Source organism: Clytia hemisphaerica, unplaced genomic scaffold, assembly GCF_902728285.1.
Source record: "Clytia hemisphaerica strain Z4C2 unplaced genomic scaffold, Clytia hemisphaerica genome assembly, whole genome shotgun sequence".
Lineage (NCBI taxonomy): Eukaryota > Metazoa > Cnidaria > Hydrozoa > Leptothecata > Clytiidae > Clytia > Clytia hemisphaerica.
In genome coordinates, this window is record NW_027103741.1 from 38,722 (window position 1) to 55,087 (window position 16,366).

At 37.6% G+C, this 16,366-nt stretch overlaps 1 protein-coding gene across 1 annotated transcript; it reads left to right on the plus strand.

Moving 5' to 3' along the window:
* Nucleotides 1–5,629: 5,629 nt before the first annotated feature.
* On the plus strand, nucleotides 5,630–14,925 carry LOC136805206 (vacuolar protein sorting-associated protein 26B-like). Its single transcript, XM_067061770.1, has 10 exons — nucleotides 5,630–5,699; nucleotides 6,092–6,235; nucleotides 6,687–6,762; nucleotides 7,791–7,947; nucleotides 8,640–8,741; nucleotides 10,803–10,865; nucleotides 11,684–11,790; nucleotides 12,003–12,071; nucleotides 12,704–12,846; nucleotides 14,693–14,925. Exons 1-10 carry the CDS (start codon nucleotides 5,697–5,699, stop codon nucleotides 14,777–14,779), a joined length of 951 nt encoding a protein of 316 aa, XP_066917871.1. The 5' UTR covers nucleotides 5,630–5,696; the 3' UTR covers nucleotides 14,780–14,925.
* Nucleotides 14,926–16,366: the final 1,441 nt, after the last annotated feature.

The window sequence follows — 16,366 nt, forward strand, 5'->3', positions numbered from 1 at the left end:
AAGGATAATTACAAGGTCTCAAAAGAAGGTTGTCTACTGCTCATTCCGACATTTTAAATTTTCCAGGGGTTTTGTTGTTTGGAATTGATTAACTAACAGTTAGGTAGGGTCAGGGTTGCTAGTAACGGCTTGTCACTGTGCCGGGTGCATACTCGGCGCCTTGGGCCCCGCAGGGTTGCTAGTAACGGCTCGAATTTCAGTCAGGTAATAAGTCGATGTCGGAATGAGCAATAGACAACCTTCTTTTGAGACCTTGTAATTATCCTCTCCCCCCAAAATCGAAGTCGAAATCAAAAAAGAAAGAGTCAAAGCTGTGTTTTGATGGTTTGAAATGGTAATTTCCATTATTCAGGGTTGTTTCCTGGGCTATTATTTTGTGTTGTAGCTCTGCATTGATTATTTCTCAAGTCTGTTATTTCAAAAGCTTTCGTTAGGGCTATTGACCCGTGGTGAGGTGCGGTGTGTGGTGGTGTGTGTTGTCCATGTGTGTTGTGTTGTGTTTTAGCAAGTCACAAGTGTCTTCCTTTCCCAGGCATTTTTCAGTCAGGGTAAGTATCAAAGTACTTAAATTAATGGTTTTTAACACTTTCATTTAAAACCTGGAATCCTCCAAAACCTTTCAATTTTGTTTTATTTCAAAGTCAGTTAGGAACATTTGGCGAGTTCCTGTACGCGACCGCGATCTAAAAAATCATAACAACACTCATTAAATAATGACGTTCGTGTCTTTTCACACTTTTTTTAGCCTAGACGCTGTAGCAAACATAGTAAATATAAGCACACTGTGCTTTTAATTGGCTGAAATTTTTTTTTGCGTCGGAAAAACTTTTTCAGACTTTCAGCAATGATTGACCAAACTGTTACAATGAAAATTATCCAGCGCATTTTTTATCTTCTTATCTTCTTAATCTTCAATGAAGAACTCAAAGTTTATTGAATTTAAGCACATAAGATATTCTTATAATTATTGATATTCACTAAAACACCATTCGTTGTGCGCTGCGGTGGAGTGTATGACGTAACTCGCGCGGTAACTAACTCACCTTTTGTTGGAAGATGATATTGGGCGTTTTGGCGTTACCACCCTCGAAGCTAGCGGGCGCTCCTGTCTTTCCGCAACTCTTTCCACCATTTTAGATGGCCATAACAATAGATCCAAAAGGGCGCCATAATCTTTGAAGATAATTTGTTTTGGTCTCCAGCTTTGGGAAGTAGCAATGTTTTTGGTTGTTTTTGATGGAAAATAGTAAGGAACTTAAGTTTACAAGTGGCATTTAGTTTTTGCTGGCTTATAGGATGGCAGAATTCTGGATGGTTTCCCTAAGGGGTCAGTCACAAATCGATTCTAGGTTAGAAGAACGTCAATTGACGTATATGGGTGGGTGGGTTAAAGGTTGTTGACGTTTTTCAGAAACATCGATTTTTCATTCCATGCCAAATATTACTTCTCGCCATGTTTCTGTTTGATCGCTTCGTTTGTTTTGAAAACCAAAACAAACGGCCCCATGTTTATGTCTTTTCTTTGTTTAACGGCCCGAACGGCCCTTGAATTTTTGCAGATGGCCGTTCTTTCTGTCGCTACATACTACGGAGATAATTAATTACAGGAATTTTGTGAACAAGTTTAGAAATTTATCTGCGTTTCTTTTTTTTTTCAAATATAAACTATGCAAGCCGTAGTGAAAATCAAGATGGCTGACAAAACAGCGATGAAGGCAGTTTTAATCGATTTTCGTGGATTTTAGGCGTTTGACGTTTTCAAGGTTGGGTGGGTGGGTCAGCAATTAAAACGTCAATTGACGTTCTTCTAACCTAAAATCAATTTGTGACTGACCCCTAACTGAAAGTGTACAACAAAAATGGCAACAAACCCTCTGAGTCTGACAAATTTTGGTTCAGTTGATTTCCACAGTCAGATCAGGAGTTTTTGCCCATAGCTTCAGCCAGGTTTCTAGGTCCCCCCAACAAAGTAAGGTCCCCCCAATAATTTAGCTCCCCCCAAAAATTGCCTTGTGCTAGGTCCCCTTAAACACTTGGGGAAAAAAACAAAAACATTGTTCTCCCGCCCCTGTAGAGAAGTCAATAAAAAATATATGCAAGTACAGTACTGATAAATGAAAGCTCAATTTTACTTGTATTAATATTTATGTTTACAAATCTTTTGCTTTTTATATTTGATTTAATAGTAAGATAAGAGATCTTTTGAAATTAGCTGAACAGTCCCCAGAGTCTCAGTCAGATCATCTAGGCCCCCCCTAACAATCTAGGTCCCCCCAAATATTTTGGTAATTTTAGCCCCCAGGCTCTTTAAAGGCCAAAATATTTCTTAGCCCCCCCCCCCAAAAAATAAGGGGGGGGGGGCTGATGCTATGTTGCCTAATTAGAAAAGTTTTCAAATTTTTCATCACTTTCCTACCGTAACTTGGTCTAATGTCGACACCCCTCCTCTAATTTCGACACCCTTTTTATCAGCTTGATTGAATAATTAATAAAAATTAATAGAAAAAGGTTAAAACTGTTTTTCTTTGCTTAGTGGTCAGAGAGGAATGATCCTTTTTCAATCAGTGATTCAAGCTTTCATATTATTCCTGTTCCCTGTCTGTAAAGAAGGGTTTCGGAATTAGATGAGGGATGTCGATATTAGACCAACTTACGGTAATTTGGAAAGAAAAATTGTGGGCGCTGTGCTCTATAGATAGAACGCCACTAATCAAAACTTTCCTAAAAAGGAAAGTATTTTTAGCACGCAGAATTTTAAGGGCTTGTTTATATATCAAATTCAATTCATCAATAGTGTAGAAAGGGTTTTGATACACTTCCCACGCGTTTCTCCCGCGTCTCAACGCGGGAAAAATAAAGTTCTTTGAAAGGGTATCTCTCGGTCGCGCAATAACTTCCTGACTTATTTCTCTCAATTTCAGTTCAGTAGATCATCACTAGTGATGTTATCGTTGTTGGGAACGTGCAAATATTTGTTTGACTGGAGAAAAGGCGAAGGGAAGTCAGGTATTAGTTTACCGTTACCCGCCCGTGTGTGTTTGAGCTACCGCTTAAAAATTTTCATTATTTTAAAAATTTTAATTATTTCTATTTTAAAACAAAGGGTATGAGCGAGCGCGCCTCGAAATGAAGCGCACCCAAAGTGAAACAAAGGATACAAGCGTGCGCCTCGAAAAGAAGCGTTTTTATCCTCGGTTAATATATATCAAAGGGGTATACTGTAACTTAATAGTAAAGGCAGTTACATCAATATGCCAAAAACATTTTGTTCAACCACCTTCACTTCAAGATAGGCCACCATAGAATGAACCATATTCATGTGGCTTTCAGCCTTGCACTCCATCACAGAGCCTAATTGAGATATTTTACTAACTAGCCCAGAGAAAATTTTAAACCTTTATTATTTGAATTAAAAAATTTTAACTTGGTCATTAGTCAAAAAAGTCATTAAAATTGATTAGCCTCTGCGATGGAGTGCAAGGCTGAAAGCCACATGAATATGGTTCATCCTATAAAAGGAAGTTCATTCTATGGTGGCCTATCTTGAAGCGAAGGTGGTTGAACAAAATGTTTTTGGCATATTGATGTAACTGATAGTACACTTGCAGCGCGTGGGAGAGTTTGTAAAATAATGAATGATGAATAATGAAATTTTGCCGCATCGAATTTTGAATTCATTGTAACTGTAAACTAATACCTAACTTCCCTTCGCCAAACGGTAAAAAAGGTGCTACTTTCCTTTTTTCTTTCCTAATTTGGAAAGTCTTTCTAAATTAGGTAAGTGACGGAAAATTTGAAAAACTTTCCTAATTAGGCTAAAACTCCTGACTGTTCAAGACAATCTCAATCAAACGGAATCAATAATCGAACCAGTCAAACCAAATCGAATGCAATCAACCGATTGTTGAACTCAATCGAATCTCAATCGAATCTCAATCGAGCGTCAAAATTCTGGGTAATATTCAATTGGTTCGATTGTTGTTCCACTGCATTCAATGTCGTGTGACTTGGCTCGATTGCCGTTTGATTGTCTTTTGACTGCGTTTGATTGCTCTATGCCAGGGTTGCCACGTCTGCCGAAAATGTCTGGAATTTAGCAAATGTCTGGAAATGTCTGGAAAGTCTGGAAAAAGTCTGGAAATAGCATACCTGTCTGGAAAAAGTCTGGAAATAGAGAAACATAATACTGTTTTCACTGTTTTCACTGTTAACTTTATTATCTTTGTTAAAGACAACCTTAGAATTTTGGTTTTTGCACGTTTTTTTACTTGTATATACTTTGTCACTTATAAAAAAGTCTGGAAATATTGGTGTTTTTTACCTAAAGTCTGGAAAAATTTGGCGATTTTGAGCAAAAATATCTGGAAAAAATTGAGGTTTTTGGGCAAAAGTCTGGAATTTTGAAAGTTTCCTACCCGTGGCAACCCTGTATGCTCTAAAGAAGGCTGATTTTCCATTGTAAATCAAAGAAGAGTGTTCCATACTTTCTCAATCGTATGGAAAGGATATGATTTGTCACGTGACCTAATTTGTCCTTCCGTCCTCATGATAACACCTGCTTTTCCTATCTCGCCCTTACTCGCTTAGGGCCAAATCCTTAGGTCACGGTTCAAAACCACATGTTTTCTCGTGAAAAAAAAGAACGGGAACCATGACGCAACTGCCAGCACCGCACAATCAAACGAACGCAATCGAATAGCAATCGAACGCAATCGAATATCAATCGAATATCAATCGAATCTGTAAATTGCGGTAATATTCAATTGAGATTTGATTGCAGGCCTGTTACTAAGGGTATATACAGCAGGGTATGTGAACGTGGTGAATTCACACACTCAACTTTTTTGAAGAATCGGAAAAATAAGAGCACTTCAAGCACTAAAACAGACTTTATAAAGTTTTCTTGTAGAAAAAATATTTTATTCTTTCAAAGAAACATAAATGGAGTTTCTGCACACAATGTTCAAAAGAATCTTTACATAGCTTTTGATTTGTTTCAACTTCTTATTTTGTGTTCAAAATGACGTCAATGCTTTTGTTTATGTGAGAGCCTCCATTGTAATGAGTTCTCTAAAGAAGTTGCGTTAATCTTATTATTAAAATCTCAAAGGTGGAGATTAATTTGGCAGATGTGTGAACAAATCACAAAGTTTTCTTTCGTTCTGAGTCAAATCTAACGTTTTTTACAAGAACAAAAACTAACTTGAGGACTTTAGAAACTATGTTCTGTTCTCTTAAGTAAATGAATAAAGGATAGTACGTATATAATGTGACATGGCGGCGTAGCGATAGGGTAGGGTACTCGGGAGGGTACTACTTTAATAATCGGGATTATAAAGACAAATCGGGCTAATCCGGAATTTTCACCCTGTTACTTTGTTTCAAGCTTCCAATGATTAAGTTAACTCTCATCATTCTGTAGATGAATGATGTTGTTTTTCGGATCTGTCTAAGCTGGTGGTTCTCTTTATGATTTTTATCCAGATTTTGGATTAATATAAAGATATGAATATATAATATAAAGATGAGGTTTTGAGCGCAATAAAAGGCTGAAGTAAAAAAATCGCGCCAAAATCAAACCTTTGTTTTTGTCTTTGTTTTCTTGCTCTTATTTATTGAATTATTTTGATTTTAGAACTTAAATGATAAATGAAACATAAACAAGTGACTTGAAGTTCTTTTTTGCTTTTGTTAAAATGGTAAGTATATTTTGATTCGATTGGTTAATATCTGGTGATATTTGAACTAACTACTGTATATCGTTGGTAATTCTCTCAAAAGAGACTCTAGTTGACATTGTCCATAGAATTTCTCAAAAATTGTTGATGTTAATTTTAAACCATTTAATACCAATTCTAAATTAAGCCTTTCAGTCTTTCCCACTCTTCTTTGTTGGTAGCATTGTTCTGTAACTTATTTTTTATAGGATTTTCCTTTGTCTGTTAGAAAATATAAACTAGTTTAAATTTTTGCTATTTTTCAAAGAACTTTTTTAAATAGACAATTGACCAAATTCAAACTTTGCTAACAATGTAAGAAATATATCTTTTGCATGTCAACCCATGTATGATTGCATGTTTTTCTTTTGTAGAGTTTTTTCGGCTTCGGACAATCTGCAGAAATCTCCATTGAACTATCAGATTCAGATAAAAGAAAACAGGTGGAATTAAAGAATGAAGATGATAGAAGGGAAAAACATTTTCTTTTTTATGATGGTGAAACTGTAGCAGGGACTGTGAGTAGAAGTTCTTATGATCTACATGAATTTTAGAGAGGTGGTCAGATCAAGTCAGGGTTAGGGTTCTGAGATTGCATTTCAACTGAACCTCCCCCCAAGTCTTTTGTATTTTCTGCAAATAAATTTCCCATCCTAATATAGCTGAATTAAGCCGTATAAACTATTGACCCATTTTTTTCATTTTGATATTCCTTCAAATCAGAGTGCATGCTATTCTTTCAGAGTTAAATTTTCGTACTGAGCTAACCTGGTAGCAAGTAAGATTTCAGAAAAGTATCCTTAAAATGTTTTCATTTGTATTAGCAATGACTGCAAACCAGTTTAAATCGCTCACTTGAGTTGCCTGTTTTGTGTTGTCCATATCCTTCTAACGTCTTGTCAAATGAAAGACCTCATGCAACAGACAAATAGGAGTAACACTCATGCCATTCTGCCTATTTTATCTCAGGTAAATATCAAACTGAAGAATCCTGGCAAAAAGTTGGAACATTATGGAATTAAAGTCGAATTCATTGGACAAATCGGTAAGGAAGATTTCTTTGTCTTTACATATTTTCTAATTGACGACATTTGCCAGAACTCTCTATGCTTTTTTAAAGGAAAATTTGGGTATTGTGTATTTTTCACAAGTCTACTTCAATTTCAATCCAGGTACTTTTCTTTTACCAAGAAAATTTCGTTAGCATTGTGTTTTTGTCAAAAAGAATGCTGAGAGGAAACATAATGTCAGCCCCTCCAGAAATCTGAAGGGCATCTAGGCCAGGTTAGGGGTCGGGGGCTAATATTTTGCGATTCTTTGGGGTTACCTATTCATTGGGGGTAGCTGTCTTGATTGAGGCTCTGGGGGCTGTGTATATTTTCCAAGTTGAATATTTCAAAATATATCAAATTATTAGAATTTTTTACCCCAGCACCCAGTTTCCCAATCAATTTTGATTCTCTTTCTTTTGTTTCCCATCATGTCATCTTTCCCTATATATTTCAAATGTGATTGTTTTGATTTACAGCCGTTATCTTTAGCATAAACAAAGCATCGCTTCCCACGCTAGCATAGAGAAGCTAAAACCTCAGGATTGGGAAATGGGGTACCTAACTCAAAGCAATTTCTCAAGGGGACCTAACTCGTTGGGGGCACCATGCTTCAATGAGGGCACCTGGAAAATGGGCTGAAACCATGAGAAAAGGGCTTAGGACTTCCTCTGACAGTTCCCTATGCCAAGTCATTGCTTTCTTCTTATAAAAGACACTTGATTTAAGACTCTTAAAGTGCTTTTAAGTGAGCGACTTTACTAGAAGGCAACTAAATTATCCTCTTCTGATAGCTGTCTGGCTTGAAAACAAGCGAAGGTTTACTCTCTTTTTTCAATTACTATATCTTGACTTTCTCTTGAATCAATTGCTCAAGAGCACTAAGCAAAGAGATATGAAACGTACTCTTTTTCAAGTTCTTGTTAAGACTCGGTCAGGGATTGAAGGTAAGAACTTGTGCACAAGAGGTCAATGCTACTGCAGCGTAAAACATTCTGTCTCAATATTCAATTTTCTTTTTCAGAATTATTTTACGACAGAGGGAACCACCATGAATTCACATCACTGGTCAAAGAACTCGTCAAACCCGGAGAAATGACCACCAACGGGTCTTATAAATTTGAATTTGTAAACGTCGAAAAACCTTATGAATCATATACTGGCAAGGACGTCAGGTTAAGGTAGGTTTTTTATGTTTGGGATTCAACATGTTTTACTAACTAATTTGTCAAAGTATCGGCAGGGAGCCCTGATATAATTTTGCTCCAGATTTAAATAAAATATTCTGCTGAAGTGAAACATTTTCCCAGTATCTTAAACTAAATTTTTTGTTCTGCTTTTTTTGTATGAAGAATTAAAAAAAATCATTCAGCCTGTATTGGTTTAAAGTCATGTTAATCACACACTGGACTGCACTGAAAATGATGCTGTAAGGTTAAGAAACTTTAAACCCATAAATTAGAGCAGAATATAGCTTGCACCATAACTAAGACTTGATTCTCCATGATTTCGTATCTCACTTTGAGACTCTTTGGTTTCAGCTAAAAGCTTCGGCCGGGAAGCTCAGTAAGTAGAGCATTCGCCTTGCAAACAAAGGGTTATGGATTCGATCCTCGGTTACCGCCAACTCAGCGATTGAGTAGCATAGATTAGGTTAAGTAACTGAGAACCTCAGCATCAAATTTCCCAGGAGCAAATAGAAAGGGATTAGACGCCCTCACTTCCGGCTCTGCCGACTGCCACCAGATGAGTATACTTCCTTGCTTACTTTAAGCAAAGTAGTATGACGTAATCTCTTCAAAGAAATGGCATGGTCTATTAGATCATCTTTTGAAATCTACGTATTAACACAGACTATTCATTTCTTTCATAGGTACTTCTTGAGAGTGACTATTGTACGGAGACTGTCAGACATCACGAAAGAAGTCGATATTGCAGTACACACACTATCCTCATACCCTGAAATGAATAATAGGTACCTATCACAGATATCACATTCCTTTACACTAGATATGCTAACTGCCTACAGATTTCCCGGGGAAGGATATCCAGTTTTGAAGTCGACTAGTCCGCCATGCTGTTTTCTGTTTTACACTAGATTTTTGAACGTTCGAATTTCAAAACATTCGAATCCCGCTGTTGACAACCAAAACAGAATACAAGATGGTGGACTAGTTAGCTCTTAAAACTGGACACGCTGCCTTTGATATTGGAGGCCCGATCCAGTCAAGTAGTTAAAGATCAGTGGTACCTATCCGATTCTTTATAAAGCAGGGGGGATACAGAGGCAGGGTACCAACCCAAAGGGTACTAACTTGATTTTTCACTCAATTTCTTTTTAGTACCACCCACCCATATTTAGTACCGGGTACTACTTCATTTTTTCTGTAAAAAATAGAGACACCACCCCCTAAAATCTTATATTTTACAGATTAGATCAAAAGAGAGGGTATTATGTTAGTTTTTATGACTGAAATGAACAGATAATTCAAACAAACTGTCATTGATTAAGTCAGAGGCTTTTGTCCTTTGATTTTAATAACACACTTCTTGACCATTTCGGAAGTTTTGTCTTCACAAAAATCAAAAAATTTCTCAAAAGAGTAAAAAAAAGTTTCTCAATTAAAAAAAATTTCAAATCAAAAAAATAATATTTGAAAAAAGTCAAAATATTACAAAAGACTACTTTTTTTTATTGAAAAAGGAGGAAAACTCTGTGAAAAAGTACCCAAATAGTACCCTGTACATGCTAGAAGAGTAAAAAATACACACCCCCACCCCTAAAGTAGTACCGGGTACTAATTTTTTTGAAATGCAAAAATAGACACCACCACCCGGCTATGGTATGGGTCAGTACCCTGCCTTTGTACCCCCCCCCCCTGTATAAAGCCAGGTTCTATTACCTACTTTCAAATTTTGTCTGCTTTAACTCATGATAAAGGGAGAGCGGCTAGCTGCTTAAAAATGGTTGTTGAAAATTCTGGCAAATTGGGGATTTTTTCTTCAGAGTTCATGATTCAAGCTAGCATTTAACTGCTGTTTAAATGCATTTATCCTCTAATTAATATTCGAACTGAGCGTTTCCGGAATAATCTAGATGATCGTATAAGAGAACTTCCTTCAGTATCAACCTTCAAAAAGCAATCTTCTACTTTCTAAGGCCCAAACCTTCTCCTGTTTTCGGAGCTCGTGACAATCAGGAAGTGGTCTTTATCAACCGTCTCCGTTTAGGTTTCAGTCACCTCAATGAACATAAATTTAGGCATGGTTTCCGTGACACCTTAGATCCTTTTTGTGCTTGCAGGTTAAATTCCATTGAAAACTCTCAGCATTTTTTCTTGCACTGCTCTATATACTCTTATGCAAGAAATCTTTTATTCAACAGACTTCAGACTTTAGACTTACATATTTATCCACTAAGCCCTCCTAACCTTTTCAATCTTTTGTTGTATGGCGATTCTTGCTTAGCTTTCGACATTGATAATGCAATACTTAATTTTACCATTGAATTTATTCTTGCATCAGAAAGGTTTAGTGGTGCCTTATTCTAACTCATATTCCTCTTCAAAGCTGATCTCTCTTGTTGTTGTTTTTTCAAATTTTGATTTACTGTAGTCTAGTACCCTTGGCGATATCGCATTAGTGTCTAGCGGGGGCATTGACTGTATTTTTTTTCTATGTTTGTAATCGTATGTACAATGTACTTTTTGAATTATAAAGAAAAAGGAAAAAACATTAACTGCTAAAAGTTGTTTCACTTAGTGGTAGGATTCGTACGGAATCACACATGAGTTTCTTTTAAAAGTTTAATATATTTGATGTCAATCTCGCGAGGGAGGTCCGCTGCTAAGGTCTGGCAAAATTTAACATCACAGCAGATCACAGGCAAAATTGTAGTGCCAAAAGGTGAGTAAAAACTGGCGATTGATATCACGGATTCAAAAATTTGGTTTAGAATGGGTATATAGGACATTGAATTAAAGTAAATAGTCATTTCCTTAGCATCATCTGCTTTATCTTCTTCTTCTTTTTTCAGTATCAAAATGGAAGTTGGTATAGAAGATTGTCTCCACATAGAATTCGAATATAATAAATCAAAGTAAGCCATCTGAAAAAGTTTCTACCAAGTTTATACGCATTATTCCAGAAAAATATTTTACTTACCCCTCATATTTAGATCATATTTTCCTAGAAAATCTAGTGGGTCTGAATTTGCAAGATAAAATCCAAGAGAGGTCTCCAAGGGAGGTCTCTGAAATCTAGACGGAATCCAAGTGAGGTCTCTGAAATCTAGACAAAATCCAAGGGAAGTCTCTGAGATCTAGACGAAATCCAAGAGAAGTCTCTGAAATCAGACGAAATCCAAGGGAAATCTCTGAAATCTGGTCGAAATCCAAGGGAGGTCTCTGAAATCAGACGAAATCCAAGGGAAGTCTCTGAAATCTAGACGAAATCCAAGGGAAGTCTCTGAAATCTAGACGAAATCCAAGGGAAGTCTCTGAAATCTAGACGAAATCCAAGAGAAGTCTCTGAAATCTAGACGAAATCCAAGGGAGGTCTCTGAAATCTGGTCGAAATCCAAGGGAGGTCTCTGAAATCTAGACGAAATACAAGGGAAGTCTCTGAAATATAGACGAAATCCAAGGGAGTACAAAAGAAATTTGGACAATAAATTCAGGGGTTGGGAAATTTGCAAAAGTTCAGGGGGGGTTGACTATTGTGCTATCAACCAGTAAAAAGATATCATTTTCTTCTGTACCAATCGCTCATAGTGCTGAGCGAAGTTCTGAATCCCTTGACATTCTTTATATACACGATTTGACGGAAAAAGATGGAAATATGAATCATTCGACAACCTACAACCATACGAGTACGCAGCCTCAGTTTGCAACAAAGTTCTTTCGCTTCCCATTATAGATATCACTTGAAAGATGTGATTGTTGGTAAAATTTACTTTTTATTGGTCAGAATCAAAATCAGACATATGGAACTTGCCATCATCAAACGAGAGACTGCTGGAACAGGTAACATTTCATTCTAAACCAGCACTAAATTGATTCGTCTGACTAATAAAGGCTTAGACACTGAATGTTTCTTAATTTCACAGTTGTTGAGTTGTATTTTATAGGAGAATGATGCCTTCCCTTCACACTACCCCTCACACTGGGTCCCTGACATCTCTACCCATAATCAAAGAGTAACCACTTATCTCAATTTCTTTCTTGATTGTTTCTAGGTCCAAACAGTTCACCAGACAACGAAACGATCGCAAAATACGAAATCATGGACGGAGCTCCCGTTAGAGGTATGAGATCTTCGTCTTTCTTAAATAGAATATTTCGTTCATCTAACGTACAAGTATGGACGTTGAGACAAGTTTGTCTGCCAGCTTGGTCGCCTGTACTTATCTTGCCAATAACCCAGAATTCACTGGGGTGTTTCCGACGATTGTCACCCTCTATGATTTTGAGATGATAATGTTGCCTTGAAGATAATGTTTCCAAAATATGCCAATTTTGAATGGGTTCTCTTTTTGCTTTGATCTAACCTTTAGTATTCTAAGGACTTTCGATGCGCAAGCAAAAACATTAACCGGCGTTTGCGATGACGGGGACCGTCTAGAAAGAGACATTATATAAATAGAATTATCACATAGGACAAAAGTCGAAATTTCACTTTCAAACTATGGCACCAAAAGTTGAATTGGGTGGTGGACTTGGTTTAACTTCAATAAGATCTAGTGAGAACTTCTGATAGATGTGAACCGGCCCTTGCAGTGTTAGGGTCTGATGGATCTGTTTATCCACTCGTGTGTTCTTGTCATGATGTTTTTTTCCAGGAATCTTACATCAAATTTGAAAGGGTGTAAAAACATGGAGCAGGGAGAGGTTGATATGACTTATGGTCTTATCTAATTCTTTTTTCTTCTCTGCACAGGTGAATCCATTCCAATCCGACTGTTTTTATCGGGTTACGAACTAACGCCCACCATGCGTGATATCAACAAGAAATTCTCTGTCAGATATTTCCTCAACCTCGTCTTAGTGGATGAAGAAGAAAGAAGATATTTCAAACAACAGGTAACTACGCATGCGTTCTTCCCCATTCCCCCTCTACCTCTCTTGCACCACTCCCTTAAGTTTTCTGTCCATCCTTCAAACAACAGGTAACTACGCATGCGTTCTTCCCCATTCCCCCTCCCTCTCTTGCACCACTCCCTTAAGTGTTCTGTCCATCCTTCAAACAACAGGTAACTACGCATGCGTTCTCCCCATCCCCCTCCCTCTCTTGCACCACTTCCTTAAGTTTTCTGTCCATCCTTCAAACAACAGGTAACTACGCATGCGTCCCCCCCCATCCCCTCTCTCTCTCTTGCACCACTTCCTTAAGCTTTCTGTCCATCCTTCAAACAACAGGTAACTACGCATGCGTTCTTCCTCATTCCCTCTCTCTCTCTTGCACCACTCCCTTAAGTTTTCTGTCCATCCTTCAAACAACAGGTAACTACGCATGCGTCCCCCCCCATCCCCTCTCTCTCTCTTGCACCACTTCCTTAAGTTTTCTGTCCATCCTTCAAACAACAGGTAACTACGCATGCGTTCTCCCCATCCCCTCTCCCTCTCTTGCACCACTCCCTTAAGTTTTCTATCCATCCTTCAAACAACAGGTAACTACGCATGCGTTCTTCCTCATTCCCCTCTTATTCTTGCACCACTCTCCTAAGTTTTCTGTCCATCCTTCAAACAACAGGTAACTACGCATGCGTCCCCCCCCCATCCCCTCTCTCTCTCTTGCACCACTTCCTTAAGCTTTCTGTCCATCCTTCAAACAACAGGTAACTACGCATGCGTCCCCCCCCATCCCCTCTCTCTCTCTTGCACCACTTCCTTAAGTTTTCTGTCCATCCTTCAAACAACAGGTAACTACGCGTGCGTTCTCCCCATCCCCTCTCCCTCTCTTGCACCACTTCCTTAAGTTTTCTGTCCATCCTTCAAACAACAGGTAACCACGCATGCGTTCTCCCCATCCCCTCTCCCTCTCTTGCACCACTTCACTTCCTTAAGTTTTCTGTCCATCCTTCAAACAACAGGTAACTACGCGTGCGTTCTCCCCATCCCCTCTCCCTCTCTTGCACCACTTCCTTAAGTTTTCTATCCATCCTTCAAACAACAGGTAACTACGCATGCGTTCTTCCTCATCCCCCCTCCCTCTCTTGCACCACTTCCTTAAGTTTTCTGTCCATCCTTCAAACAACAGGTAACTACGCATGCGTTCTCCCCATCCCCTCTCCCTCTCTTGCACCACTTCCTTAAGTTTTCTGTCCATCCTTCAAACAACAGGTAACTACGCATGCGTTTTCTCTCCCCCATCCCCTCTCCCTCTCTTGCACCACTTCCTTAAGTTTTCTGTCCATCCTTCAAACAACAGGTAACTACGCATGCGTTCTCCCCATCCCCCTCCCTCTCTTGCACCACTTCCTTAAGTTTTCTGTCCATCCTTCAAACAACAGGTAACTGCGCATGCGTTCTCCCCATCCCCTCTCCCTCTCTTGCACCACTCCCTTAAGTGTTCTATCCGTTCTTGAACAAATCATTAGGCTTTTTATGGTCTTTTTTTGAACTTTTTTTCCTTCGAATACAGTCGTTTCTTTCGTTAGCTGGCATCATTGGTAGTTAAAGGAAATAATTTAACGTATTTCATATGGTTTGCTTACGCAGTATTTTTTAGGAAACATTCTTTTTGCCCTGCAAAAATGTTGAGAAATTCTTTTGTTTATTCTGCTTTGTTAGCTTGAGACGCGCCTCCTTTACACACCATAAAAATTATCTTTAGCAAGAAAAAGGGAAATAGATTTAACCAATACTAATATTCTTCAAAGTCCATTGATAGCCTACTTTTAATTTTCTTCTTTCCTCACTCACCCAGGAAATCACATTATGGCGTAAAGGAGACATCCCCAAAAGGACTGGAATGAGTGGGTTAGAAACCTTTCAGAAGCCTGGTACAGAATGAATGGATGGATGAGTGAATGAATGAATGAATGAATTCCTTTTTCTTCTTTTCGTCTCCAACATCAACATTACTTTCTTACAATTACACCTAAGATATACTATATAGTAATTATTATCATTAAATAATATCATGGATTATATTTTCTAGTCGTTTTTGTTTTTTACATTTCTATTTACCTTATGCATTACGCTTGAGCTCTTCCCAAAAAAGGAAGCAATCTGTTTTGCATTTTACACCCCCGGGGGGGGGCACTGGGTTTGCAGACTGACGGTATGTGCGGGCCAAAAATTGGCTTTTAAAATTGCACCCTTACAGTGCAGCAAAAATCAGTGAAAATCATACCCTTAGAGTGCATTTTCCCCCAAATTTTCGATCCCTTTCGTGCAAAAAATGGTCAAAATTCTAGCATTTTTGGTCAAAATATCTAGATTTTTCAAGAATTTTCTGAAATTTCTACCCTTACAGTGCATCTCTAGTTTTTCCGACCCTTAAAGTGCATTTTAAACATATTGGAAAAGGTACCCTTAGGACCCGCACATACCCGTCGGTCCTTTTGCCCAGCTGCCCCCCCCCCGGGTTTACACCCTACAAAACATTTCCAACTTCCAATAAAGACATGTTTAAATCGTCGTGCGAAAAGGTGTACGGGAGAGGCTTGGGGTCGAGTTTACAAGCGTCGAATGACGTCAACTTTGTAAAATCATTCTATTGTAATGACGACATATTTCATTGAAACTCGACAACTTCTGTCCGGAAAAAAAAATAGAATAAAGATTAAAATTTAGGAATTTTTGTATCATAATTTTTTAGTAAAATTAATTGGAAATCTTTCAGAATGAATAGCCCCTTTGACATTTTGACTTGGACAAGGTTTGAGTAAGAACGTTATATATTGTCCGGTATTTTTACTCTAACCAACTGTTGTCCGAAAAAATATATTTTTACTTCAGTCACATTTTCATCAACTTTATTCTCTTGTCAATCATTTTATTATTCCATTCGATTTTTGTTTTTTTTTGTTTTTTATATATAATTTATTTTTACTTCGGGATAGTTTGAAAAGTTTTAATGCTTTTTCCTGATTACTAATTTTCGTACAGGGGTCTGAAACTAGTCGCTTTTTTCGATACCATTCAATAATATTTTCAAAAATCTTTAGAAATCATGCACCCAAAAGAATACTAAAAAGAAAGGAAATTATTTTCATACTTTTAGATTATCAATACCCGAGCCTCCATTTGGATTTAAAAGCGAGGCTAGCGAACATCACGTTTATTTTCAAATTAATGAATTTTTTTCTTCACTTGACAAATTAACTTAATTTTTATGTTGATTTTTGGAAAAAGATAAGTACAACAATTAAATTATATTTTTTTGTACTTTTTGTGATTTTTTTAGCAAATTCTTCTATAACCCCTTCTCGCAGACCCGCTGGAAAAATTAGCCAAAATATCGTCCCCAGGGGAAAATTATACTCTAATTTTTGTCCCTGCTGAAAATGATCAGATATGTATATCCTCGCTGCAAAATATTGGACTATTTTTCCATCCCCACTGAATTTTCTGGCTAGAAAACAATGGAATTCGA